General features: G+C 44.7%; 1 protein-coding gene across 4 annotated transcripts in view; it reads left to right on the top strand.

The window, feature by feature from the left end:
* The window catches only part of LOC139220922 (protein NLRC3-like), a 104,037-nt gene that overhangs the window by 28,991 nt on the left and 47,580 nt on the right, over window positions 1–27,466 (top strand). The window contains exons 1-11 of one of the 4 annotated variants that reach the window (XM_070852803.1): window positions 4,648–4,765; window positions 5,262–5,436; window positions 5,871–5,990; window positions 6,478–6,683; window positions 8,200–10,003; window positions 10,357–10,530; window positions 12,998–13,171; window positions 13,828–14,001; window positions 15,761–15,934; window positions 16,521–16,694; window positions 18,290–18,476. In XM_070852803.1, coding sequence (XP_070708904.1) covers window positions 5,306–5,436; window positions 5,871–5,990; window positions 6,478–6,683; window positions 8,200–10,003; window positions 10,357–10,530; window positions 12,998–13,171; window positions 13,828–14,001; window positions 15,761–15,934; window positions 16,521–16,694; window positions 18,290–18,476 — 3,318 coding nt within the window. In that variant the 5' untranslated portion in view covers window positions 4,648–4,765; window positions 5,262–5,305. Of the gene's footprint in view, window positions 1–4,647; window positions 4,766–5,261; window positions 5,437–5,870; window positions 5,991–6,477; window positions 6,684–8,199; window positions 10,004–10,356; window positions 10,531–11,270; window positions 11,436–12,997; window positions 13,172–13,827; window positions 14,002–15,760; window positions 15,935–16,520; window positions 16,702–18,289; window positions 18,477–19,977; window positions 20,152–20,775; window positions 20,950–23,038; window positions 23,213–27,466 lie in introns of those variants that run through there. The other 3 variants (XM_070852800.1, XM_070852804.1, XM_070852791.1) reach the window with 3 other exon arrangements.

The raw sequence follows: 27,466 nt of genomic DNA, 5'->3' as shown, positions 1-27,466 counted from the left end.
ATGGTTATGGTTATAGTTATAGTTAGGTTATGTTATGGTTATGGTTATAGTTAGGTTATGGTTATAGTTAGGTTATGGTTATAGTTATGGTTATAGTTAGGTTATGTTATGGTTATGGTTATAGTTATAGTTAGGTTATGTTATGGTTATGGTTATAGTTAGGTTATGGTTATAGTTATGGTTATAGTTAGGTTATGGTTATAGTTAGGTTATGTTATGGTTATAGTTATAGTTAGGTTATGGTTATAGTTATGTTATGGTTATAGTTAGGTTCTGGGTCTTCCCAGCGCCCCCGAAGGGGTGCTGGGTATGCACTGGCCACAGGGCTGGTGCAGTCCTTGGCTGCTCCCCGGAGGCCTGGGTTTTTGAAATAAAATCAGAAAAGGAAGGGGAGAAAAAAAGAAGAGGGGGAAATTAATAAAAAGACAGACAGACAGACATGGGGAGGGAGGGGGGAAGGGGGGGGCAGGCTACCTCAGAGGGGCCTGCCTCACAGGGGTGGGGGGTGGGGGGAGGGGTTAGGAGGGGTTAAGGTTAGGCATAGTGGGGGGATTGGTTAAGGTAAGGATAGGGCAGGGTTGATAGTAGGGATGGGAGAAGGGTTAGAGTTGGGTCTGAGGGAGGGAGTGAGAGAGTGGTTGGGTCCCAGAGACCGGGCTGGAGCGTGCCGGAACATCTTAAGTTGTGGAAAGAAAAGATGGGCCACAGGCCAGGCATCTCGGCCGCCGGAGGGGAGGAGAAGAGGAGGAGGAGAGCCAGGGAGAAGGTCAGAGTGCCATCAGGGGACAATCAACAGATCCTGTCAGGGTAAGTGCAAGTTGGGGTAAAAAAGTGCATGCAAGAGTAAAATAAGTGCTATGTAAAAGTGCATCATATACAAACAATCAAAAACACACTCGAATAATAAAACATAATAAAATATAATAAAACAAAGGTAAAATGTAATAGAAGTAGACAGGATAAGAATGATTGTGTAAAGTAGGCGGTGACCCTTCTCCCTGTAATTTAGCAGATAAGGGCATCCCCTGTTGAGCGGTCCGGATGCCTGGATTTAGGAGGAGGCCGAGGGTCCACCTGGTTCGTGAGCCAAGAGGTCAAGGGGTCAAGGATATGTGCCAGGGTGAGAAACATAGAAAGCAAGGGGACAGACATCATAAAAGGAGCAAATAGTGGATAAAAAGTACTCCGGAGGCAGGAGTGTATTTATATAAAAAAATCATGCGTTTCACCTCTATTAAGAAAATTAAGTGCCAAAAATACATGTAATAAGTGCTGATCAGCAGGGGTCCTGCTCATATAGAAGGGGACATGCATTTAAAAAAAAAGGGAATAAAAGAGGTTAAAAGAAGTCATGCAGATCATAATTATCCATAAAACCAAACAGATAACATAATAAATAAATAAATAAATAAATGGTGAAAAGGTGAATAAATAAATCAGGTAAATTCATATGGCATTGTCCTTGATTTCCCTTTGGTGTTGTTGTTCTTTTAGATTTTTATTCCTCCTGAAGGCTGAGATTATTTTGTATCCCTCCAGGTCCCCGTTCTCCGCCTGGGCCTCACGGAAGTGGGACTTTATTTTGGAGCTGAGCCTCACCAGGTCCCGTGAGAAAGTGGCAACGAATGGGATGATGGTTTTGTGATCCGGTACCCTGATATATTGTCCCTCCCCTTGAAATATTTGTCTAACCTCCCCCTTAATGGTCCTCAGGAATCGTTTGGAGTATCCCCGAGGTCTGAGCGCTGTGAATAGTGTTGATGTAGCCACCTCTACGTCCTCTGGGAAGCTACAGATTCTATGGAAGCGGATGAGTTGAGATTTAATGAGACCTCTGTAAGTGTGTTTAGGGTGAAAACTGGATTTATGTAGTAGTGCGTGTCTGTCTGTGTCTTTGAAATGTATTCTAGTGGCCAGTTTATTGTGTGTTTCGGTGTGTGGAGTGAAAAAAACCTGTGTGTCCAGAAATTCTATTTTTTCGGTGTGTGTATTGTGAGTGGTGGTGATGGATGGGTGGTGTGTGTTCAGGATCTGGAGGAACCCCTCGAACTCCGTCTTGGAGCCCCCCCAGATCCCGAAAATATCGTCAAGGTATCTGTAATATGTGAGTGGTAAATGTATGCATTTGGTGAAGGCTGTAGCTTCCCAGAGGCACATGTAGAGGTTGGCATAGGCTGGGGCGAATTTTTTGCCCATGGCCGTCCCGTGTATTTGTAGATAGTGTTTATTGTTGAACTGGAAATCGTTCCTGGTGAGGCTCAGCTCCAACAGCTCCAGAATATCCCCATCCGGGCGTTTAGGGTCAGGGAATTTATTAAAAATTTCCCTGATGGCTTGGAGGCCCAGAGTCGTGTCGATATTTGTGTAAAGGGAATTAATGTCTATTGAAAATAAAAATGCATGAAGTGGTACCTGGATTCCTTTAAGTTTATTAACAAAGTCATATGTATCCTGAATGTGACTGTTGTGTTTTTGAGAAAGTGGATTGAGGTAGAAGTCGATGTATTCAGCTACTCGACACGACTCTGAGCCACAATCGCTCACTATGGGTCTGCCGCACGGGACCTCGGAGGGGATCGTCCAACTCACAGGAGGCTTGTGGATCTTAGGTAACAGGTAGAACGTTCTGGGTCGGGGGATGTCCGGGCCTGAGAGATAGTGTAGTTGTTTTGTTGTTATAAATTTATTGTTATGTAATCTGAATAAAATGTTATGAATGAGTTTCTGAGTTTCAGGTTGAATTGACTGAGTTAATGGGATGTAATGTTTGTTATTGTTCAATTGTCTGTGTGCTTCATAAAGATATTGATATTTGTCCATTATAACTATTTGTGATCCTTTATCGGCTGGTTTGATGACTATATCCTGATTGTTGCTAAGTGATTTAATTGCCTGTAATTGTGCCGGAGAGAGATTATACTGGGTGGGTGGTTTGGGTCTGTAGTGACTAAAACTATCTAGGTCCTTGTGGATGAGTAATTGAATGGAGTCCGAAACTGAGTCTAGCCTGGGGTCCCATGTGGAGGGATTTGTGAACGGTTGGTAGGTGTAATTGTTGGTGTAATTAAAATGATCCAAAATTTTAAGCCTCCTGTGGAAGGTATGAAGGTCCCTCCTCAGCTCCGCGCGGCTACGTGGGCCCGGAGTGGGGATAAACGTCAGACCCCTTTCCAGGACCTCCTTCTGTTCCGCGGTGAGTTCAAGGGACCTGGAGAGATTGGTTATGTTCCCGAGGGGGGCGGGGTTAATACAGTTAACCCCCCTCACATGTTTAAATCCGCCAGCCACCTTTTCAGGATTTTGGTTGCTGTGCCCGGTGTCCAGTGGACCGGGTCGTGTGGCTGCGTTCTGAAAATGAGGGGGTTAATTTCAGGTAAGAATTTGCATTTCCTGCTGATATTCCCAGAGGGCAGAACTGTTATTCTAACTTCAGCCACCAGAGGGCAGAACGGTTGTTATTCCAACTTCAGCCACCAGAGGGCAGAACGGTTGTTGACGTTAGAATAACAGCAGTTCTGCCCTCTGGTGGCTGAAGTTGGAATAACAACCGTTCTGCCCTCTGGTGGCTGAAGTTAGAATAACAGTTCTGCCCTCTGGTGGCTGAAGTTAGAATAACCGTTCTGCCCTCTGGTGGCTGAAGTGGTGAATTTGATTTGATTTTGTTTCCAGATAAAGAATTTCAAAATAAAACACCAGGATTTCTCGGTGCCTTCAAGTCATGACAGTCTGATAATCTGTACTTTACTAAATGATGGTACCTGATGAAAAGGAAAACTGGTGCACAGCTACAAGCTGTTTACTCGTAAAGAAAGAGAGAATTTATTCACAGCTTCAAGCCGTGAGTGAGGTCCCACCAGGGGCCCCTGCTGCATGCCGACGGTGGAAAATAGTTTGAAAATGTTTGCTGTTGCACTCGTTCACTGATCAATATGTTCCTTCCATAAACATGCTGTAACGCTCTGAGGCCAACAAGACCGGGAACCCACACGCACGACTCACACACGAAAGTTTCAAAATAAAACATACAAGCGACTCCTAAAACAATGAGGACAATGAACAAAGGAAGGAAAAAGGCTGAGTAACAACTAGAAGGGATCTACAAAGTAATCAACAGAAAAGCAAACCTTCAGCTTGGATACTGAAACACAAGGGAAGAAGAAGGCTGGTTCTCATGATGAAGGAACATGACGAAGTGGCTCAGGACAAAGGGAGAAGCAGACTATATATACACAAGGTAATGGGGAACAGGTGGAGACAATCAGGGAGGAGCAGCCAATCACAGAGGCAGGACACACGAGGACAGGAAGTAAAGACATCTGAAACGGCAGGGAAACAGGGTTACTTCAAAATAAAACCGGAAATGACAACATGAGACGAGACAGAAAGTTTTAACTTGACAAAACTCAGGATGATGACACATGTACTGTGGACATCCTGTCACATCCTGCAGGCACTCATTTAAAACTTCAACACAACACCACGTCTACCTGGCAGCTATAACACACACTCTCTCACACACACTCACACACACACACACTCACACGCACACACACACACACTCACACACACACACACACACACGCACACACACACACACACACACACTCACACACACACACACACACACACACACACAGACATGAAGTCACCTGACTTCTTGTAAGTAGAGAAGGGGGAGGAACCCTGAAAGTGAAAGTGTTCAGTTAGTTCAGACTCCATTTTGAGCCGACGGAGCAGAAGGAGGAGAAGTGAAGGCTGAGGCAGGGTGAGTGTTATTTTGTGTTATTGAACAGATGAACAGAGAGCAGGTGGAGCTCTGGCTGCTTTTATTACACTGTAAACTGTGTGTGTGTGTGTGTGTGTGTGTGTGTGTGAGAGTGTGTGTGTGTGTGTGTGTGAGAGAGAGTGTGTGTGTGTGTGTGAGTGTGTGTGTGTGTGTGTGTGTGTGTGTGAGTGTGTGTGTGTGTGAGAGTGTGTGTGTGTGTGTATGTGTGTGTGTGTGTGTGAGAGAGAGTGTGTGTGTGTGTGTATGTGTGTGTGTGTGTGTGTGTGTGTGTGTGTGTGTGTGTGTGTGTGTATGTGTGTGTGTGTGTGTGTGTGAGAGAGAGTGAGTGTGTGTGAGTGTGTGTGTGTGTGAGAGTGTGTGTGTGTGAGTGTGTGTGTGTGTGTGTGTGTGTGTGTGAGAGAGATTAGAGCTACTTCCTGCTCTCTCAGTCTCGGTGTGGCTCTTGAACAAGCTTGTTTCTTTCCTGTTCTCACAGTCAGTGTTCCTGCTTTACCTCTCCGACTGACTCCTGTCCTGAAGATGAGTGTGTGTGTGGAGGAAGAGGAGGACAGAGCAGAGTCTGCAGTGTCCAGCTGTCTGTCTCTGAAGAGTGACTGGTCCAAAGGGGACCCTCCACTCTTCAGTAATGAACCTGGACCCTCAGACACAAAGTAAGAGAGCTGCTACACACTCATCCAGTATTTGCTGCTCATGTTTGGTCATTTTCCATCAGTGGGCTTCAGGATCAAAGAAAGGTTTATCATCCCATCTCCTCTGACCTCACTGAGTCTACGTTAGAGTCTGCATCATATAGATCTAGTGATGGACTAATACATATGATGATAAACGGACTGAAAACAAGGCAAATGCTTGTGTGCTAACATGCAGCCCACATCCTAGTAAGACTCTCTAGTTTGAACACTGCAGCTAAACTTTTTTTATCAGCCGATGGCTTTTAGAAAACCTGATTTCAGAGGGTGCTGCCGTCCCTCAGCCTCCCTTCTGTCTGTGTCCATGCTGTGCCAGAGCTTCCTGTAAGGTTTTATTATCAGAGAATTTATCAAGGATTCATGTGGTGTGAATCAAAACATGCTGGTGTTTGCAGAGTTCAGTCCAACAGGCAGAGAGCAGAGTCTGCAGTGTCCAGCTGTCTGTCTCTGAAGAGTGACCAGTCCAAAGGTGAACCTCTACACTTCAGTAATGAACCTGGACCCTCAGACACAAAGTAAGAGACTTTGTTTTTTACTGTAAACTGACAGACTGATAGAATTGATGCGTTGATGGTGAAGACAAAATGCTAAAAGATGTCTGTTTAAGATGCAGAACTATTAGTGCAGAAACTGTTTCAAGCTGAGATGAATCTGGTTTTATTTCTTTGGAAAAACACCTGAGAACCTCGATTTCAGAAGTTTGACTCCAAGAAAATATTCCCACATTGTCGCTCAGCGTTAGTGTCCCTGTGAAGATTTAGAACTATTCAAAATCAATGTTACTGTGAAATAGAGTTTGTAATGATAAACGACAGGCAGATCACTGAGAGGAAAAGAAAATTCATTTTCCATTTTCATTCCAGGCTGAAAGCTGAGTTCAAACTGTAAAGTAACACTTTGACTGTTGTCCTCGGCCGTCTGAGATTCTACGCAGTACTGACCAAATGCTTTTTATCCAACAACAGCCAGCAAATGATTTTAGTTAAAGAAATGTGTCCACAGAAAGAGGAAGAGGAGCTGCGCTGTGTGTCAGGACGTCCTGAAGGATCCAGTCGGTAGCAGCTGTGGACACTGGTTCTGCAGACAGTGCATCACCTCATACTGGGACCAGTGTGCTTCATCAGGAGGCTCTTCCTGTCCCCAGTGTGCAGACAGATGCAGAGCAACACCTGGACTGCAGACAGTCAGTCAGAGCAGCTGTGAACAAAGTAAGACTGTCCATCTGTCACTGGTCTGGACTCACTAACATCTGTTGTGTCATACAGCCATGGGTGTGGCTGAAGATTAGATTACATGTGAACAAATCCATCCTGATTCATTGTAAAGACACAGACCACCCAAAAATGAAAATAGTGATTAGTTTCTGAGTTTGTTGAGCAGTAGCCTGGTCCCCCCTCATATCCTCCTCAGACCTGGAGGAAAAAAAGGTTTTGAATATAATTTACATCATTTAAGCAGTTGGGATGTAAAACATATCAAAATATCTCAAAATTATATTTTTAGTGAAATATTCCTTGTAGTGAACGTTGTCAGTCTTTTCCACAAAGAGAACATTACAAGCAGCAATCTATCAATGATAAAACAATACACTTTAACAATAATCACATTTAAAATTATGAATTTAGGAAACAAACAAAACTAAATGTAAAAGCTGCTCTACTGCCCGGCTCTCTCCATCCTCATCAAATATAACAACATCCTGATGGAGAACAGAAATACTTCTTTATAAATGTCATCACTTAAACAACTCACTGCCTTAAAACAGGTTATTTTTCTGTTCCTGCCCTTTTGAAACAACAGAACCCCATGTGTGTATAATCACTAGAAAGCCAAGGAGGTCCTCTTTACAGTGTAGTAGAACTCAGATAGACTACATTAATGATGCCTGACTCAGACAGAAGTGAACTGCCAGATCTGAAGATAGTAAGGGAGTAGCACCCCAATCATCAGAGCACAGTGGATGGGCTGGGGGGGTCTGGTTTTATCATGTTCTGGAAATAGTACGAGCGTGACCCATTGGCAGCACAATATGCAAGTACAAGGGACTTGAATCGGCCAACGGTCGCCAGTCCAGGTTGCAGAGGAGCTGTGTTGTGTGGGAGAACTTGGAAAGGTTGAAACCAGCCGGCTGCTGCATTCTGGATGAGCTTCAGAGGTCAGATGGATCGTGCAGGCTGAGCAGCCAGGAGCCAGTTGGACTAATCCAGGCACAATGGTCCTGAACCAGAAGCTGCACCAGCTCCTGGGTGAAGAAAGGGCTCCGGGCTAAAACACTATGGTGGAGGACAAACAAAAGACATGTACATAGGCAGTGACAGACCATAACTACATGACTGAGCTTCAGTCATAAGATGAATCTGAGAGGTGAATGGCTGGTGATGGCAGAGGACAAAGTAGTTAGAGTGGATGCTGTGAGCAGGCTGGAGCTGCACAAGCGTTGGATGCAAGCAGGAGGGCAGAAAGGCAGCTGAAGGGTTATCCTGAGGCACAAGGGAACACAGTAACAGGCCAGGAACAGGTGAGCACAGGTGTTCAGCAGGGAGAGTGAGCAAAGGAGCTACACAATACACAAACCCAGACAAGGAGAGACACTGGAAACAAGGGAAAAACTCCAAAAGTGGACTTTATTCATTTTCTTATATTCATCATTTTTATGGGTCATGAAAACAACCAGCACATCGTCAAACTGTCTTTGCTTTGTTTCAATCTTTCTCTCTTTTTTAGTGAATGGTGGTCTGCAGGAGGTTCTAGATGAACATAAGATCAGCCTGAGGAGGAGATGTGAACGTGTGACTGAAGGAAGTGATGAAGCAGGAAGTGATGAAGCAGGAAGTGGAACCCTCCTCAACAGGATCTACACTGAGCTCTTCATCACAGAGGGGCAGAGCGAAGAGGTTAATACCCAACATGAGGTGAGGCAGCTGGAGACAACTTCCAAGAAGAAGACCCTCCATGACGCTCCAATCAAGTGCCAGGACATCTTTAAAGCCTTACCTCACCAACAGACACCCATTAGAGTCGCTCTGACGAACGGCGTCGCCGGCATTGGAAAAACCTTCTCAGTGCAGAAGTTCACTCTGGACTGGGCGGAGGGTTTGGAAAACCAAGATGTCAGTCTGGTGGTTCTGCTTTCGTTCAGGGAGCTGAACCTGATCAGAGACGAGCAGCTCAGTCTTCTCAGCCTGCTCCATGTTTTCCATCCAACGTTACAGAAGGTCACCGCAGAGAAGCTCGCCGTCTGTAAACTGTTGTTCATCTTTGACGGCCTGGATGAAAGCAGACTGTCACTGGATTTCCACAACAAGGAGGTCGTTTCTGACGTCACCCAGAAGTCGTCAGTCAACGTGCTGCTGACAAACCTCATCAAGGGGAATCTGCTTCCAGCGGCTCTCGTCTGGATCACTTCCCGACCTGCAGCAGCCAATCAGATCCCTCCTGCATGTGTTGACAGGGTAACAGAGGTACGAGGCTTCACTGACGCCCAGAAGGAGGAGTACTTCAGGAGGAGAGTCAGTGATGAAGATCTGTCCAGCAGGATCATCTCACACGTCAAGGCCTCCAGGAGCCTCCACATCATGTGTCAGATCCCAGTCTTCTGCTGGATCACTGCCACAGTTCTGGAGCACATGTTGACTACAGACCAGAGAGGAGAGCTGCCCAAGACCCTGACTGACCTGTACTCACACTTCCTGCTGGTTCAGACAAAGAGGAAGAAGCAGAAGTACGAGGGGGGACATGAGACGAGTCCACAGGAGCTGATGGAGGCTGACGGGGACGTTCTCCTGAAGCTGGGGAGGCTGGTGTTTGAACAGCTGCAGAAAGGAAACATCATGTTCTACCAGGAAGACCTGGAGCAGGTCGGTCTGGATGCCACAGAGGCCTCGGTGTACTCAGGAGTTTGTACCGAGATCTTCAAAAGAGAGAGTGTGATCTTCCAGAAAACAGTCTACTGCTTCGTTCACCTGAGCGTTCAGGAGTTTCTGGCTGCAGTCTACATGTTCCACTGTTACACCAACAGGAACACAGAGGTGCTGAAGGACTTCCTGGGAGGTAGGGATCACTCATCCCTGGATGTCTTCCTGAGTGGAGCCATGGAGAGATCCCTTCAAAGCAAAAATGGCCACCTGGACCTGTTTGTCCGCTTCCTTCATGGCCTCTCTGTGGAGTCCAACCAGAGACTCTTAGGAGGTCTGCTGGGTCGGACAGACAACAGTCCAGAAGTCATTCGGAGAGCCATCGACAACCTGAAGGAGATGAACAGTCATGATATCTCTCCAGACAGAAGCATCAACATCTTCCACTGTCTGACGGAGATGAACGACCACTCTGTAAATCAGGAGATCCAAGAGTTCCTGAAGTCAGAGAACAGATCAGAGAAGGAACTCTCAGAGATCCACTGCTCAGCTCTGGCCTACATGCTGCAGATGTCAGAGGAGGTTCTGGAGGAGTTTGACCTGGAGAAGTACAACACATCAGAGGAGGGACGACGGAGGCTGATTCCAGCTGTGAGGAACTGCAGAAAAGTTCGGTAAGTTCTTAAAATAGTGATCTGTTTGTTCTTGAGTTGTTTCAAATACTTTGACAACAAAAGAAAACATTGACTCTTCAGTTGGTTTTGTTTTCTAGCTGTCAAATAAATGATCACAGCCTTCTGCTTATTTCTAATAATTGTAATATTGTTGCTGTTCTTCTATCTACCTTCCTTTGGGTGATGGAGGCCTCATACAGCCCTGGTAAAACACGTGCTGCACTGCAGAGGTGTGATGTCAAAGCAAAGCTCCAATCAGGAAATGTTAAACTATTCCGTCATCACATGCATGATATCAATATCAGGTGTCCTCTTTTATAATATGATGCTTTGTAATTTCTGTTTCATGACAGGCTGTCTGGCTGTTCTCTCTCAGAGAGTCACTATGAAATCGTGGCCTCAGCTCTGAAGTCCAGCCCCTCCCATCTGAGAGAGCTGGAGCTGAGTCTCAATCGGCTGAAAGAGTCTGGAGTGAAGCAGCTGTCTGCTGGACTAGAGAGTCCAAACTGTGGACTGGAGACTCTGCGGTCAGTTCATGAATTTATCATAGTAGTTCATCACTTTCAACACCTGAAGAAGTTTCTTCAGAAATGATCTCTTTGTTCCAAATGGCTGAACATTAGTGAGAAAAAGGTGATAAATGGAGTGTTTGACAGGATGGTTGTGCAGCTTCCACAGAGTCACTGTTTGGTCCTTCAGTCAGTGAAGATGTAAGAGGAGCTCATTTCCATACACCGGTATCTCAGTCCTGCCTCTGTCAGTGAAGGCCTGAGCCAAATATCTTCAACTGGATGTGAGGGATTTTAAATGTTCTTTAACAACAACATCACCTCAGGTAGAGCAGCCATTGTCTTAGATGCTGACAGCAACATGAGTCGTTGTAGCAGAAACAGGTCGATGTTCACCACTACACCTGATCAACAATTATATAGACTGTTGAATGACAGTCAGTCTACCAGGTGCTGTCCTGACCCAGTCCCTGCTACATCTTTAAGGACTGCTTTGAGTGCAAGCTTCACCCTGTCAGATTCATCATTAACATGTCTTTTAAAGGTGGATGTTTTCCAGCATCCATTACAATCACTGCTAGAAAAACCACCCCTAGACACTGATGTCCTAAATAACTAGAGGCCTGTATTAAACCTTTCATTTTCAAGTGAGACACAAGAAAAGGTTGTTTCTGAAAGTTCACCAGCTTTCTGAACAAAAACATTTTTCTATAAAAGCTTCAGTCAGGGTTCATCTACATTATGTATTCTTTGTTCAGCCTGGACGCCTCGGGGGTCAGCTGTGCTCCTCTGGCCTCAGCTCTGAAGTCCAACCCCTCCCATCTGAGAGAGCTGCAGCTGAGGGGAGGCGACCTGCAGGATTCAGGAGTGAAGCTGCTGTGTGGTTTTCTGGAGAGTCCAGACTGCAGACTGAAGACTCTGAGGTACTAAACACCACGTTTGACTTGTGTGTTCAGGTTGATATGATGTGAACGTTGTGCCACTGAGCTGCAGACAGAAGGCTGATATCCTACTGATCCACACTGAGTGTCTGAATACATAAAGCAGGCACATTTATTTGTACGGCTCCTTTCAGACTCCAGTTTGATCACGGACGACAAGGTGTCTTTTTTCATACAGACATCTATTCCCCAAGTGGTGAAATGATGAAGCCAATGCCGTCAATGCCAAATATACAAAGTCATATACAAATATATGAGTCTGAGCACAAATTCAGAAGATGACTATTAAAAGAAATGCATGATAAACTCAAACAACAGCACAATGTAAATAGAAACAGGCTTCATTCCTCATTGGCTGCATGAACCTTTGGGGAGAAAACTTCCAGAAGAAAACAATGTGCTCTTCTTCAGTGCTCTCATTCACTCACAGCATCAGCAGCTTCATGTGGTGATTGATATAGTGCGTCTACAAAAACTGACCTGACCCCAACAAGGTAAACAGAAAGGTTCCCTTTTAACAAAATTCACCATTGTGTGTTTCTTAATCCTTTAAACTTATTTATATAAAACAACAAAACATCTGTTTATTAACTAAATCATTCCTGTTTTTAACTCATAAAATAATTAAATGAACTTCAGTTGCAAAGCTGACTTCAATGGCAGCTACACAATTCAAAGTGCTTCCAGGGACAGAAAGCACAATAGAAACAAGACATTAAACTGCAGGTAAAAGATGATAAAAGCACAAGAACATAAACAGTTCAAACTGAAGAGAAGATGCATTAAAAGACAATAAAAGCTTGTTTCAGTCTGCTTTCTTCTTCAGTGGTTTAGTCCATTGTCTGCAGCAGAGAAATGTTGAGCTGCACATTTCAAACTGTAATAAAGATCAATGTGCACAGAAGGATTCACTCTGAACCTCTTAAACAGCTGATTTTCATCTCATGTTCCCGTCATGGTTTAAATAAGTGGTAATAAAAAAGACATGCATACAAAGAACAGATCAATAATCTCTGTTTCAACTATCAGACAATAACAAATGTATTCAGGATTTTCTTTTTCCAACATGTTTCTGAAGCTTTATGATGCTTCTAGTGACTGAAGAGTTTAAACTGAAGAAGCTGTGATTTTATGACTCCACTGTTCCTAACAGAAATATTGGAGATGACTTTTGTTCTTTGGCATCTTTCAGAAGTTTGGGATCTGGAGTCGAATCTTAAATCAGTTTCTGAGGGTTTTTATTGTGTTTGGCTGCACAACATGAGTTTGTAGAGATGGAGCCACTGGTGGAGCTGCAGAGTTGAAGAGGTGACGTCACTGCGTCTTTACTGAAGAAGCAGCACGTTGTCATGAATATTAATGAGAGCTCAGTGTCACTGTTTGTATTTTACACTGTTTAACCTGCATCCTGTTGGGTTCAACTGTTTGGAGATTTACTAAACGTCTCCGTTCTAAACCTTCTTCAGCTCTGAGCTGATTATTAAACGCTGAATGATTTCACTGAACATCGTCTTCTAAAGTTACATCATTTGTTCTTTCTTCAGATTGAAGGACTGCAGTCTGTCAGAGGTCAGCTGTGCTCATCTGGTCTCAGCTCTGAAGTCCAACCCCTCCCATCTGAGAGATCTGGAGCTGAGTGGAAACGAGCTGCAGGATTCAGGAGTGAAGCTGCTGTGTGGTTTTCTGGAGAGTCCAGACTGCAGACTGGAGACTCTGAGGTCAGTTCACTGACTCTCTGTCACTATTGTAGATCTGATGTGTTCAGTTAACAACTGAACCTCATTTCTCTTCATATATAACTAAGATGCATGAAGTTGTTCATTTCCTCTCTGAGTTGAGTGAGCAGTCACAACAGGTTTGTGCTTCTTGAAGAAAGTGTAGGAAATGTTCTCTCTTAGTTTTAAAGGGAATGAATGTTTAGAATTGTTGGTAAATGGTCACATCTGAATCCAGAAGAACCTCTGAACTAATATCTGTTTTAAACTGATCAAGTTTACTCACTGAAGTAGAAACATTTCTTTGGTTTCTGTTGATTTCAGTGTGTTCACCAATAATGTCTGATCACTGACATTGATCTTCAGAACACACTCACTCATATATAGAGGGACTCTCAGAGATCAGAGCCTGTTTCTATATGCAGCTGTTTAAAGGACCAATGTAGAACTGATCCTCTGATTCCAGACCTGACTGAGATCAGCAGCATGTTATTGATCATTTATAGGTGTCTGAATGTTGTGCTGACATTTGGATGATGTCTGTAGAAGGTGGACATGATGCTGATCCACAGTAACTATGAGAAAGTCTCTCTGCTCCTTTTAGGGAAAAGCTCATATTATGACTGAATGTTTGTCTCCATCATTTATTCTTTATTCAGATTGTGGTGCTGCAGTCTGTCAGAGGTCAGCTGTGCTCATCTGGCCTCAGCTCTGAAGTCCAACCCCTCCCATCTGAGAGATCTGGAGCTGAGTGGAAACGAGCTGCAGGATTCAGGAGTGAAGCTGCTGTGTGGTTTTCTGGAGAGTCCAGACTGCAGACTGGAGACTCTGAGGTACTAAACACCACGTTTGACTTCTGTGCTCAGATGAATATGATGTGAAGGTTGTGGTGACGTTAAACTTCTGAAATTATTATCATTATTATTGTTATTATTAAACTTGTGATACTGAACCACAGTCAGTATGTTAATGCTGACTATCGGTTGGCCGCGAAGAAATTCTGGCAAACCGTCCGGCGCCTCAGGAGGGGGAAGCAGTGCTCCACCAACACTGTTTACAGTGCGGGTGGGGAGCTGTTGACCTCGACTGGGGATGTCGTTGGGCGGTGGAAGGAATACTTTGAGGATGTCCTCAATCCCACCGTCAGGTCTTCCGCTGAGGAAGCAGAGGCTGCGGACTCAGAGGTGGACTCGTCCATCACCCAAGCTGGAGTCACCGAGGTGGTCAGAAAGCTCCTCGGTGGCGGGGCACCGGGGGTGGATGAGATCCGCCCTGAATACCTCAAGTCTCTGGATGTGCAGGGACTGTCTTGGTTGACACGTCTCTGTAACATCGCTTGGCGGTCAGGGACAGTGCCTCTGGATTGGCAGACCGGGGTGGTGGTCCCTCTTTTTAAGAAGGGGAACCGGAGGATGTGTTCCAACTATAGGGGGATCACACTCCTCAGCCTCCCCGGGAAAGTTTATTCCAGGGTACTGGAGAGGAGGATACGGCCGATAGTCGAACCTCGGATTCAGGAGGAACAATGCAGGTTACGCCCCAGAACACTGGACCAGCTCCACACTCTCCATCAGGTGCTCGAGGGTTCATGGGAGTTCGCCCAGCCAGTCCACATGTGTTTTGTGGATTTGGAGAAGGCGTTCGACCGTGTCCCTCGTGGGGTCTTGTGGGGGGTGCTTCGGGAGTATGGGGTCCGGGGCCCTTTGCTAAGGGCTGTCCGGTCCCTATACGACCGGAGCAGGAGTCTGTTTCGTATTGCCAGCAGTAAGTCAGACCTGTTCCCGGTGCATGTTGGACTCCGGCAGGGCTGCCCTTTGTCACCGGTTCTGTTCATTACTTTTATGGACAGAATTTCTAGGCGCAGCCAGGGGCCGGAGGGGGTCTGGTTTGGGGACCTCATGATAGCATCTCTGCTTTTTGCAGATGATGTTGTCATGTTGGCTTCATCGAGCCAGGACCTCCAGTGTGTGCTGGGGCGGTTTGCAGCCGAGTGTGAAGCGGCTGGGATGTGAATCAGCACCTCCAAGTCCGAGGCCATGGTTCTCCACTGGAAAAAGGTGGTTTGCCCTCTCCGGGTCGGTGGAGAGCTCCTGCCTCAAGTGGAGGAGTTCAAGTATCTCGGGGTGTTGTTCACAAGTGGGGGAAAGATGGAGCGTGAGATGGACAGGTGGATCGGTGCAGCGTCTGCAGTGATGCGGTCATTATATCGGTCTGTCGTGGTGAAGAGGGAGCTGAGCCGAAAGGCAAAGCTCTTGATTTACCGGTCGATCTACGTTCCTACCCTCACCTATGGTCATGAGCTTTGGGTCATGACCGAAAGAACAAGATCATGGATACAAGCGGCTGAAATGAGTTTCCTCTGTAGGGTGGCTGAGCTCCTCACCCTTAGAGATAGGGTGAGGAGCACCCTCCCTGGGGAGGTGTTCCAGGCATGTCCCACTGGAAGGAGGCCCAGAGGAAGAGCCAGGACACACTGGAGGGACTACGTCTCTCAGCTGGCCTGGCCTTCTTCAGCTCTGAGCTGATTATTAAAGGCTGAATGATTTCAATGAACATCGTCTTCTAAAGTAACATCATTTATTCTTTATTCAGATTGATGTTCTGTAGACTGTCAGAGGTCAGCTGTGCTCCTCTGGTCTCAGCTCTGAAGTCCAACCCCTCCCATCTGAGAGAGCTGGAGCTGAGTGGAAACAAGCTGCAAGATTCAGGAGTGAAGCTGCTGTGTGGTTTTCTGGAAAGTCCAGACTGCAGACTGGAGACTCTGAGGTCAGTTCACTGACTCTCTGTCACTATTGTAGATCTGATGTGTTCAGTTAACAACTGAACCTCATTTCTCTTCATATATAACTAACAACCTTAAAGATGTAAATATCCTCTTGTTCATATTTTCATGTTTCCTGGATTAAATTCAGTGTGCAGCCACAACAGATCTGTGTTTGTTGAAGAAAGTGTAGAAAATGTCCTCTGTTGGTGGTTAAAGTGAGTTTATGCTCAGAATTATTGGTAAATGGTCACATCTACATTCAGAAGATCCCCTGAATCATTATCTGTTTTTAAATGGATCACGTTTACCTCCTGAAGCAGAAATGTTCCTACTTCTGTTCCAATGTGCTGAAAAGTATTGATCTTCCAGACCTGACTGAGATCAGCAGCATGTTATTAATGGTTATTTGTCCGTAGAAGGTCGACATGATGCTGATCCACAGTAACACAATGAGAAAGTCTCTCTGCTCCTTTTAGGGAAAAGCTCATTGATGAGGACACAGTGATGCTGAGCTGCAGATTCAAACCCTCAACACTTCTGACTGCATTTTATATGGATTTTTAGCTCCATCATTTATTCTTTATTCAGATTGAGTGGCTGCAGACTGTCAGAGGTCAGCTGTGCTCATCTGGCCTCAGCTCTGAAGTCCAACCCCTCCCATCTGAGAGAGCTGGAGCTGTTTGGAAACGAGCTGCAGGATTCAGGAGTGAAGCTGCTGTCTGATCTTGTGGAGAGTCCAGACTGCAGACTGGAGACTCTGAGGTACTAAACACTGTTAGTAGTCAAGTCAGTTTCATTTATAGAGCCGAACATCACTAACTCTACATTTTCCCCAAACATGCTTCACAGTCTTTACAGCACACGACACCCTGTTTTTAGGAGCTTGATCTGGATCAGGAGAAACTGGCCCCAAACTAAAGTTTAACGGGGAAACAAATCAAAGAAACCTGAGGAAGAGCAGCAGACACACAGTGGATGAGCTGTGTTCAGAACAGACCACTAGAAAGTCACAGTTCAGACAATCAGGACGACTAAATTCTAGATAGTAAACGTACCTGAAGAACATGGATCTGGGGGGAACTGGGGCGACATCAGATGGGACCAGAGTCACATGGCCTCCTCTTCACCAAGCAGAGCTGGAATGAGAGAGACTGCATGAACAACCAGGAGGCAAAGCTGAGGCAGGAGAAAGGCAGACAGCTCAGACACTCACAGAATCTAGTCTGGGGGGTGTTAGAACTGAGCATGTGCAAACTGAGAACAACCAAAAGTGGCAAAAAGGCTTTTCATAGAGGTGAATAATGAAATCAGCAGTATTAAAAATCCAATCAGAGTCGCTGAAGACATCAGTGAGAGTCAGGTGGTTTCTAGAAGAGCCCACGGAGGAGCCTGTTTCTGGGACAAAGCTGTTTTCTACTGGATAGAGATCCTTTTACCACAAGAGCCTCAAATGAGCTGAATGTTTGGAGAAAGTTTGGAGTTTAAACAGACAGAATGACCTGTAGATCAATGCGACACCCCCACCTCGTTAAGGGCCGAGCAGCACGAGCATCGGTGTGGTGGAGGAAACATTTGCTTTCTGCTGAGTCCCAAATCCAGTAAAGCACTCACAGCCTGGCTAATCAGTAACAGAACCAGAGTTGATCAGAAAGGCTTTGATAGACGATGATGTGATGTTTCTGAACCCAAACATCAGGGTCTTGTTGTGGCCGCAGCTCTCAGTAATAGTCCAGTCTGTAGAGCTCCAGTTGATGTCTGACTGACGACTTCATCCTGATGTTACTAGTGCAGCACAGATGACCATGTTGCTAATGCTAGTGGAAGTGTGTTTGTGGTTTCTCCCTACGTGATGCTAGCACCCTCAGTCCCAAAGTGGCCCCCGGTAGACAGACGCAGCACGTGAGGCCGCACTAGCTGTGTGCTGAACAGGCTCAGGGTGAACTACCGAGGCAGCAGTAGAGGCTAGCCCCCAATGCTACTTGCTGTCCTGCACATGGGCTCTAATGTATTTAGCACGTCACCAAAGCCGTCGCTCTCAGTCTCCATTGTCGCCCACATAGTCACCAGGTGAGTGCTGACATCTGTCGTGCTTCCACTGTGCTTGTTCTCCGTTCTGCAGACCTTTCAGACGGCCACACTTTGGTCCACTTTTCTGTCCTTCATCTAAAATCCACATGTCCTCCAAACCTTACATCTTTAATTTGATGGCGCTCTGTAAATTGTGTCAGTGTTGTCGGATATGTTCTAGTTTTTACCTCCAAGCCAACGATCAGACACCCCTGCTGTGGCAGGTTGGTCTTCAGAGGAACATTGTCCTGAATAAATAAATCATTTCACTTTATTTATTCTTTCTTCAGATTGAAGGACTGCAGTCTGTCAGAGGTCAGCTGTGCTCCTCTGGTCTCAGCTCTGAAGTCCAACCCCTCCCATCTGAGAGAGCTGGACCTGAGTGGAAACAAGCTGCAGGATTCAGGAGTGAAGCTGCTGTGTGGTTTTCTGGAGAGTCCAGACTGCAGACTGGAGACTCTGAGGTCAGTTCACTGACTCTCTGTCACTATTGTAGATCTGATGTGTTCAGTTAACAACTGAACCTCATTTCTCTTCATATATAACTAAGATGCATGAAGTTGTTCATTAATGGACAACAGTCGTATGACAGACCTTAAAGGTTTCATTGTTAACACACAAACAAACACACACTAGAATAACATAAATAACAATAAAAAATAATAATTAAAGGAAATAACATAAATAAAACCAGAGTTCCTGTTTGCAAATATTTAGAAAGTCCTGACAGCTCCCACAATATGAACAATAAAAAGGTGCTACGTTCAAACAACACAAAACAGTGCAATATAATATAAAAACTAATACTAAAGTTACACTGTGGGTTTAAGTCAAAGTCAGTCCCAGTGACAGCAAATCTGTTTTCAACAACATAAATGGAGATGGTGCTTTGGTCAGTGAACACTTGGTAACAACAGGCCTTATAGAAGCAGAGTGTGCCAACAAGACAACATAGAACTAGAATATACAGTACAAGTTAAACATGGAGCTGCAGCAGGCAGACAGGCAGACAGGCAGACAGACAGACAGACAGACAGGCAGACAGACAGACAGACAGACAGACAGACAGACTACTGATGTGTTCAACATAACATGAATCATTCTCTAGTAGTGGTTCTGCATTACTAAAATAAAAGCACTAGAATTATATAGTTCCACAGTAGCTGCAGTATCTGCAGTAGAACTATTAGGCAACTTTGCTTTATTTCAACTTAGCCGGCCTCCAGCTGTACAGATGAAAAGTCAAAGGGCATTTTTTAATGTTAGAAAAGACGACACCCCTACACTGGGACCTCTTCTCTTCTCTGCCTCCTCTTCTCTCCGCTCCCTGAAAGCCTCACCTGAGGGCTCGGGCCTTTTCATGATGACAAATATGACTTGTTGACTTCTGTCAAAAGGAACCGCTACCTGAGAAGAGCACCGATGACTCGTCCCACCCTCTCTCACAGTGCACGGTGCAGGACAGGACGGGAAGGGGGGGGGCACGAGGAACAGACAGACAGACCACGAGGAAAGGGTGCCAGTCGGGGAGGCAAATGATTACTGTTATTTATCTTATTTTATTTATTGTTTTAATTGTTTTGTTTTTGAGGGCTTGCAGCAGCGCCCCTCCAGCAGGTGGCGCTCTAGGCGCCCGCCTATATGGCCTATGCCATATAGGGCCATATAGGGCACACACACACACACACACACACACTCATATATAGAGGGACTCTCAGAGATCAGAGCCTGTTTCTAAATGCAGCTGTTTAAAGGACCAATGTAGAACTGATCCTCTGATTCCAGACCTGACTGAGATCAGCAGCATGTTATTGATCATCAATAGGTGTCTGAATGTTGTGCTGACATTTGGATGATGTCTGTAGAAGGTGGACATGATGCTGATCCACAGTAACTATGAGAAAGTCTCTCTGCTCCTTTTAGGGAAAAGCTCATATTATGACTGAATGTTTGTCTCCATCATTTATTCTTTATTCAGATTGATGTTCTGTAGACTGTCAGAGGTCAGCTGTGCTCATCTGGTCTCAGCTCTGAAGTCCAACCCCTCCCATCTGAGAGATCTGGAGCTGAGTGACAACGAGCTGCAGGATTCAGGAGTGAAGCTGCTGTGTGGTTTTCTGGAGAGTCCAGACTGCAGACTGGAGACTCTGGGGTCAGTTCACTGACTCTCTGTCACTATTGTAGATCTGATGTGTTCAGTTAACAACTGAACCTCATTTCTCTTCATATATAACTAACAACCTTAAAGATGTAAATATCCTCTTGTTCATATTTTCATGTTTCCTGGATTAAATTCAGTGTGCAGCCACAACAGATCTGTGTTTGTTGAAGAAAGTGTAGAAAATGTCCTCTGTTGGTGGTTAAAGTGAGTTCATGCTCAGAATTATTGGTAAATGGTCACATCTACATTCAGAAGATCCCCTGAATCATTATCTGTTTTTAAATGGATCACGTTTACCTCCTGAAGCAGAAATGTTCCTACTTCTGTTCCAATGTGCTGATCGACGTCTGATCAACCATATTGATCCCTCAGACCAGAAAAGTATTGATCTTCCAGACCTGACTGAGATCAGCAGCATGTTATTAATGGTTATTTGTCCGTAGAAGGTCGACATGATGCTGATCCACAGTAACACAATGAGAAAGTCTCTCTGCTCCTTTTAGGGAAAAGCTCATTGATGAGGACACAGTGATGCTGAGCTGCAGATTCAAACCCTCAACACTTCTGACTGCATTTTATATGGATTTTTAGCTCCATCATTTATTCTTTATTCAGATTGAGGTGGTGCAGTCTGTCAGAGGTCAGCTGTGCTCCTCTGGTCTCAGCTCTGAAGTCCAACCCCTCCCATCTGAGAGATCTGGAGCTGAGTCACAACAAGCTGCAGGATTCAGGAGTGAAGCTGCTGTGTGGTTTTCTGGAGAGTCCAGACTGCAGACTGGAGACTCTGAGGTCAGTTCACTGACTCTCTGTCACTATTGTAGATCTGATGTGTTCAGTTAACAACTGAACCTCATTTCTCTTCATACACTCCTCACTAAAAGTCAGGAATATTCGGCTTTCAGGTGAAATTTCAGGATGAACCTAAAATGCATTCTAACCTTTCCAGGTGAACTTAATGTGACCTTCTCTAAACCTTTGAATGTCCAACTGTTCAGTGTCTCAGTACTTTCTGCACCAGCTGCTGTTCTCTAACAAGAAGCTTAACAGCAACATTCACAACAGGTTTGATCCATGAATCCACCAATACATTTCCTGCTTCAGGTAGAATTGGTATTTAAACAGTCCTCCTCATCCTGCTGTTCACATTCTGACATCATGAGACCAAGACGACACCTAACAGTTGATCAGCAGCACCTCAACACTGGAGGCTTCAAACAGGAAGTCCTCAGACGGAGGTGTTCACTGAGCTTAGAGGGTCACAGAGTGTCATCAGGAGGTTGGAACAGTGATACAGAGACTGGAAGAGTCACAGAAAGGAGAGGAGTGGACGTCCTTTGGCCACGTCCCAATTTATTGAGACACTGAACATGTTTTGTTGTGGTTTACCTACCACTGTTGGTAGATTTTCTTCAAATAAATAGTTTAAAATGAAGAAACTACCAGTGCATGCTTCTACTTAAATGCCCTACTTTCATGATATAATATCACTGTAGCATTCACTTTTTACATTTTCCATATATTTCACCTGAAAGTCGAACATCCCTAACTTTTTGTGAGTAGTGTATATAACTAAGATGCATGAAGTTGTTCATTTCCTTTCTGAGTTGAGTGTGCAGTCACAACAGGTTTGTGCTTCTTGAAGAGAGTGTAGGAAATGTTCTCTCAGTGTTAAGTCAAACTGGAGTTTTCAAAAGGAGTAAATGGCAGCAGTGGGGGCTACCTGGAATATAAAAGAACGGGCGCACACGACACCTGGGGGAAGTGCTGAAGTGAAGGAAGCCACGGACAAACAAAGTTGCTAAAAGATATCGATCAAAAACGCTGTATAGATTCGCTGTGTGTCCAACTGTGCAGGACTGATTCCAATACAAGATCCGGGTGGCAGCCGGTAAGATGCAGAGCTCCAAACTCACTGAGGAACCGGTTCACCTGCCGAAGGCTGCTGCCTTTAGTGGGGTTTGAAAGATTGTACTTTAATCACTTTAAATAGATCATTTAAAGACATAAGTAAAAAAGTATAAAATGCTAAAAAACTTTGATAAAATATGTTTAAAATGTTTGATAAAGTAAATGTTTAAATTGCCTCTGTTCAAAATGCAGTAAAGATGTACGTGGTACATTATTGGGCTGAAGGATCTATATATAGGGAATATCTGTTTATATTTAATAGAACGTGTGTCTCTGGCTAAAGGTGTTTCACCTCGATACCATGCCACTTCGCTGCCACTTGATTACTAAACTAACTGCAAAATAAAAGAAGGAACATCAACAGCTGTTTGGTTATTGAGTGGAATCCAGCTCGAGCCCAGGTAGAAAGGTTCATCCTCTTCAAGTGGGGAAGCTGCACAGAGTAAATTACCTCAAACTAATGATGGAAATTGGGAGAAGACTTGACACTTAGTATTTAAAGGGAATGAATGTTTAGAATTGTTGGTAAATGGTCACATCTGAATCCAGAAGAACCTCTGAACTAATATCTGTTTTAAACTGATCAAGTTTACTCACTGAAGTAGAAACATTTCTTTGGTTTCTGTTGATTTCAGTGTGTTCACCAATAATGTCTGATCACTGACATTGATCTTCAGAACACACTCACTCATATATAGAGGGACTCTCAGAGATCAGAGCCTGTTTCTAAATGCAGCTGTTTAAAGGACCAATGTAGAACTGATCCTCTGATTCCAGACCTGACTGAGATCAGCAGCATGTTATTGATCATCAATAGGTGTCTGAATGTTGTGCTGACATTTGGATGATGTCTGTAGAAGGTGGACATGATGCTGATCCACAGTAACTATGAGAAAGTCTCTCTGCTCCTTTTAGGGAAAAGCTCATATTATGACTGAATGTTTGTCTCCATCATTTATTCTTTATTCAGATTGAGGTGCTGCAGTCTGTCAGAGGTCAGCTGTGCTCCTCTGGCCTCAGCTCTGAAGTCCAACCCCTCCCATCTGAGAGATCTGGAGCTGAGTGACAACAAGCTGCAGGATTCAGGAGTGAAGCTGCTGTGTGGTTTTCTGGAGAGTCCAGACTGCAGACTGGAGACTCTGAGGTCAGTTCACTGACTCTCTGTCACTATTGTAGATCTGATGTGTTCAGTTAACAACTGAACCTCATTTCTCTTCATATATAACTAACAACCTTAAAGATGTAAATATCCTCTTGTTCATATTTTCATGTTTCCTGGATTAAATTCAGTGTGCAGCCACAACAGATCTGTGTTTGTTGAAGAAAGTGTAGAAAATGTCCTCTGTTGGTGGTTAAAGTGAGTTCATGCTCAGAATTATTGGTAAATGGTCACATCTACATTCAGAAGATCCCCTGAATCATTATCTGTTTTTAAATGGATCACGTTTACCTCCTGAAGCAGAAATGTTCCTACTTCTGTTCCAATGTGCTGATCGACGTCTGATCAACCATATTGATCCTTCAGACCAGAAAAGTATTGATCTTCCAGACCTGACTGAGATCAGCAGCATGTTATTAATGGTTATTTGTCCGTAGAAGGTCGACATGATGCTGATCCACAGTAACACAATGAGAAAGTCTCTCTGCTCCTTTTAGGGAAAAGCTCATTGATGAGGACACAGTGATGCTGAGCTGCAGATTCAAACCCTCAACACTTCTGACTGCATTTTATATGGATTTTTAGCTCCATCATTTATTCTTTACTCAGATTGAGGTACTGCAGTCTGTCAGAGGTCAGCTGTGCTCATCTGGCCTCAGCTCTGAAGTCCAACCCCTCCCATCTGAGAGAGCTGCAGCTGAGTCACAACAAGCTGCAGGATTCAGAAGTGAAGCTGCTGTCTGATCTTGTGGAGAGTCCAGACTGCAGACTGGAGACTCTGAGGTACTAAACACTGTTAGTAGTCAAGTCAGTTTCATTTATAGAGCCGAACATCACTAACTCTACATTTTCCCCAAACATGCTTCACAGTCTTTACAGCACACGACACCCTGTTTTTAGGAGCTTGATCTGGATCAGGAGAAACTGGCCCCAAACTAAAGTTTAACGGGGAAACAAATCAAAGAAACCTGAGGAAGAGCAGCAGACACAATAAAGAATGACATCACAACTCTGTGACTGACATGAGCTAATATGTGTGTGCAACACTGATGAAGGGAGTCTCTGCAGACACTGATGTAGGACTTCTTCTCTCATCAGATTGTGGTGGTGGTGAGGTGGAGGCATCAGGAGTGGATCATCTGAGTCCTGATGATCCAGAGAGGTTGAAGCAGCAGCAGCAGCTTGTGTGTGGAGAGGCTCTGACTGGACCATGTTACTGGGAGGTGGAGGAGAGGAGAGCTTCATCCAGCGACGACTGACGGAGGACACCACGGACAAAACCAAGACTGGCTCTCGTAAATAGGATGTAAATAGGATGTATTGATGAAGTGTTGATTTGATGGAGGAGGAAGTGATAACGATGTGTAACACGATGGTCGGTATGACAGGAGTGTTGATCAGATAACAAAGGTGATGGAACATGTAACCGATTGTTAGGAAATAGAAAATGTGCAGACACGCTTATGCTAATACATTTTTATGTTAGTACATTTATGCTTTATTATCATGAAGTTTTAGCCTGATGCTGGACTGTGTGATGGTTGCTGTGACCTTTACACAGATCAAAGAGATGTGTGTTGGCGTAGGATGTATCAGACTGTGCTTGCATTCTTGAGATAAAGAAGAGTTCGAGAAGGCCTTGAACGGAGAGAAGTCAGCGTACCTGCGTTTCCCACCAACCGCCCCTGCAAGGAGGAGAGGGAGCAGGGTGAGGAGGAGAGGGAGCAGGGTGAGGAGGAGAGGGAGCAGGGTGAGGAGGAGAGGGAGCAGGGTGCGGCGGAGGACTGCTGAGAGGAGGAACTTTGCTTATACATGTTATATATGCTTGAAAGACACTGAGACCGCTCAGTGCAGATGTAGATCTTTGCCTGTACTCCTTGCTTGTTGCAAGTAAAACTTTGAACTGAGATCTCTGTCTCTGGGAGTTTATCTTGTGTGTTGGGAAATTAATGGTACGAACTAACAGCGAAAATACAGTTCTGGTCTTATAGAAATAATTTCCTGACATAATTGGTCCTTCGAGCCGGATGTGCAATATCTGGACGCCTGAGGAAGCCCTGGACGCCTGAGAGGACAAAATCCATGCATGTTCAGACTATGGTCTGTATTGGTCATCCTTTTCTGGGACCACGATGGCTGACAGGGCTCTCTGAGGGTGCCCGGTGACGCACATCCACTTCGTTGGTGAGTACAGAGACGCATAAAGACACAGCACATGGAAGATTTGATACTGCAGTTACAGCGCAAAAGAGGTTGAAATTCCTAGAAGGGTTTGAGTCCCATAAAATAGTTTGTGAGTCTGGCAGACGCAGTGACGTCGGGACAAGAAAGCGCTGATTAGGAGAATTTTGGGAGAATCTACCAGGTAAATTATGTTAATTCCTATCAGGTACTCCAACCTCAAGTTGGACAGGGGAATTACTAAATTGTGTTAATTCCTATCAGGTACTCCAACATCTTAAATTGGACAGGGGAATTACTAAATTGGGTTTAATTCCTATCAGGTACTCCAACCTTAAGTTGGACAGGGGAATTACTAAATTGGGTTGATTCCTATCAGGTACTCCAACCTATCAAGTTGGACAGGGGAACAACCTCCTGGTAATTGTGTTAATTCCTATCAGGTACTCCAACATCTTAAGTTGGACAGGGGAATTAACCTCCTTAAATTGTGTTGATTCCTATCAGGTACTCCAACCTATCAAGTTGGACAGGGGAATTAACCTCCTAATATGTGATTTGTGTTCTAAGAATACAACAAAGGCCTGCACACATACATACATTTGTGAGTAAATGTGAGAGTGAATGTGGTAATTCCTTGAGGTTTGAAGCCACAATAGGTGGTATCGGAGTTACAGTTTGTTGTTTTATCTTGTGTTGACTTCTATACTGGTGAGAAGAGGGCTGACGGCTGTTGCCTGAGGTTGGTTTCAATCCGTAAAATTGATCTCGCACCGTGTCTGCGGTGTAGAAGGCCAGATCAATAACCTCCTCTTCTCTCATGCCAGTGAACTCAACATGGGACAGTTGTAATGGGGAACTCAAACGGGAAAAATAAGAAATCAGAGTAAAAAAAAAAAAAAAAAAATCCAAATTGGAACACATATACTAAAATTGAAACAGGATCATGACCGTAACCGTATGAAAAGTGAATACAGTGCGCAAACCTCTAAATATTATAAACCATGGATAAAATATCCTAACACTCCATTCGATGGAACATTGGATAAACCTAAATGTGATGCGCTTCTCGTTAAATTGAAAGATAAACATAAGAAGAAAGGTGGTGCTCATCCTGAAGTTCAGTGTGCCATGATGTGGGCTTCCACTGCTTCTGAGGATGTTAAAAAGAGAACAGATGCACAACAACAGAAGAAATCTGCATGTGACCTTGAAGATTTAGATGCAGAGGCTGCAGGTGCTGTAACAGTAGTTAACAGACGCCGCGCAGCAGCAAACGTTCAGCAACAACAGCAGTTAAATCAGCAAATGCAACATCAACAACAGCAGCCACAGGGTGCTGAGGGTGGAGTTGGAGCTGGTGGCCAACAGCTCCAGCCTCCACCCTATGAAGATCACAAAGCCCTTAGAAAACAATTGAAGGCTTTGGATCTACAGGAAAAGGAGGATCTCCGACAGGGAGGCCCTCCAGCAGCTAACACTCGCAGACAAAAAGCAGTGTTGAAAAAGGTTCAAGACCTTTCAGCAGGTCCTGAGGACGAATATCCCTTGATAACAGTTCCAAATCCACTTGCTGGACAAAATGGCGCAGAACCAACCATGCAGGTGTACAGGTCAATGTACCCAGGAGACTTCGAAGCGCTAAACGCTGCTCTCCCAGACCCGAGAAAAGATGTTGAGGGATGGATCGGGGAAATGGAGGGACTACGTGCCTCAATGACTCTGACTCCCACTGAAATTCTTAGGATCTGTCGCCGTGCATTCGGTGGACAGTTTCACCGAGTGCAGGGACCACTGACTGATAGAGACCCTAATGACGACCCCCTAGTATGAGAAACTAATGAGTTCAGACAACAGTGGGCTGACTTTCTCACCCGCTGTAGACAGACATTCACACCCAGACAAGATTGGGGTGCGATCACTGACTTTAAAATGAAATCAGACGAATCATGCGAAGATTGGCTACACAGATTTAATCAATATTTCACACACAACAGTGGTCTGGCTGCAGGTAACCCTGCCAGACTGCAGCTCTACAAAAATGCTATCATGAATACA

This window comes from Pempheris klunzingeri, chromosome 21 (assembly GCF_042242105.1).
Source record: "Pempheris klunzingeri isolate RE-2024b chromosome 21, fPemKlu1.hap1, whole genome shotgun sequence".
Taxonomy (NCBI): Eukaryota; Metazoa; Chordata; class Actinopteri; order Acropomatiformes; family Pempheridae; genus Pempheris; species Pempheris klunzingeri.
Note: the sequence above shows the minus strand (reverse complement) of the source record. Positions and strands in the feature narration are given on the sequence as shown.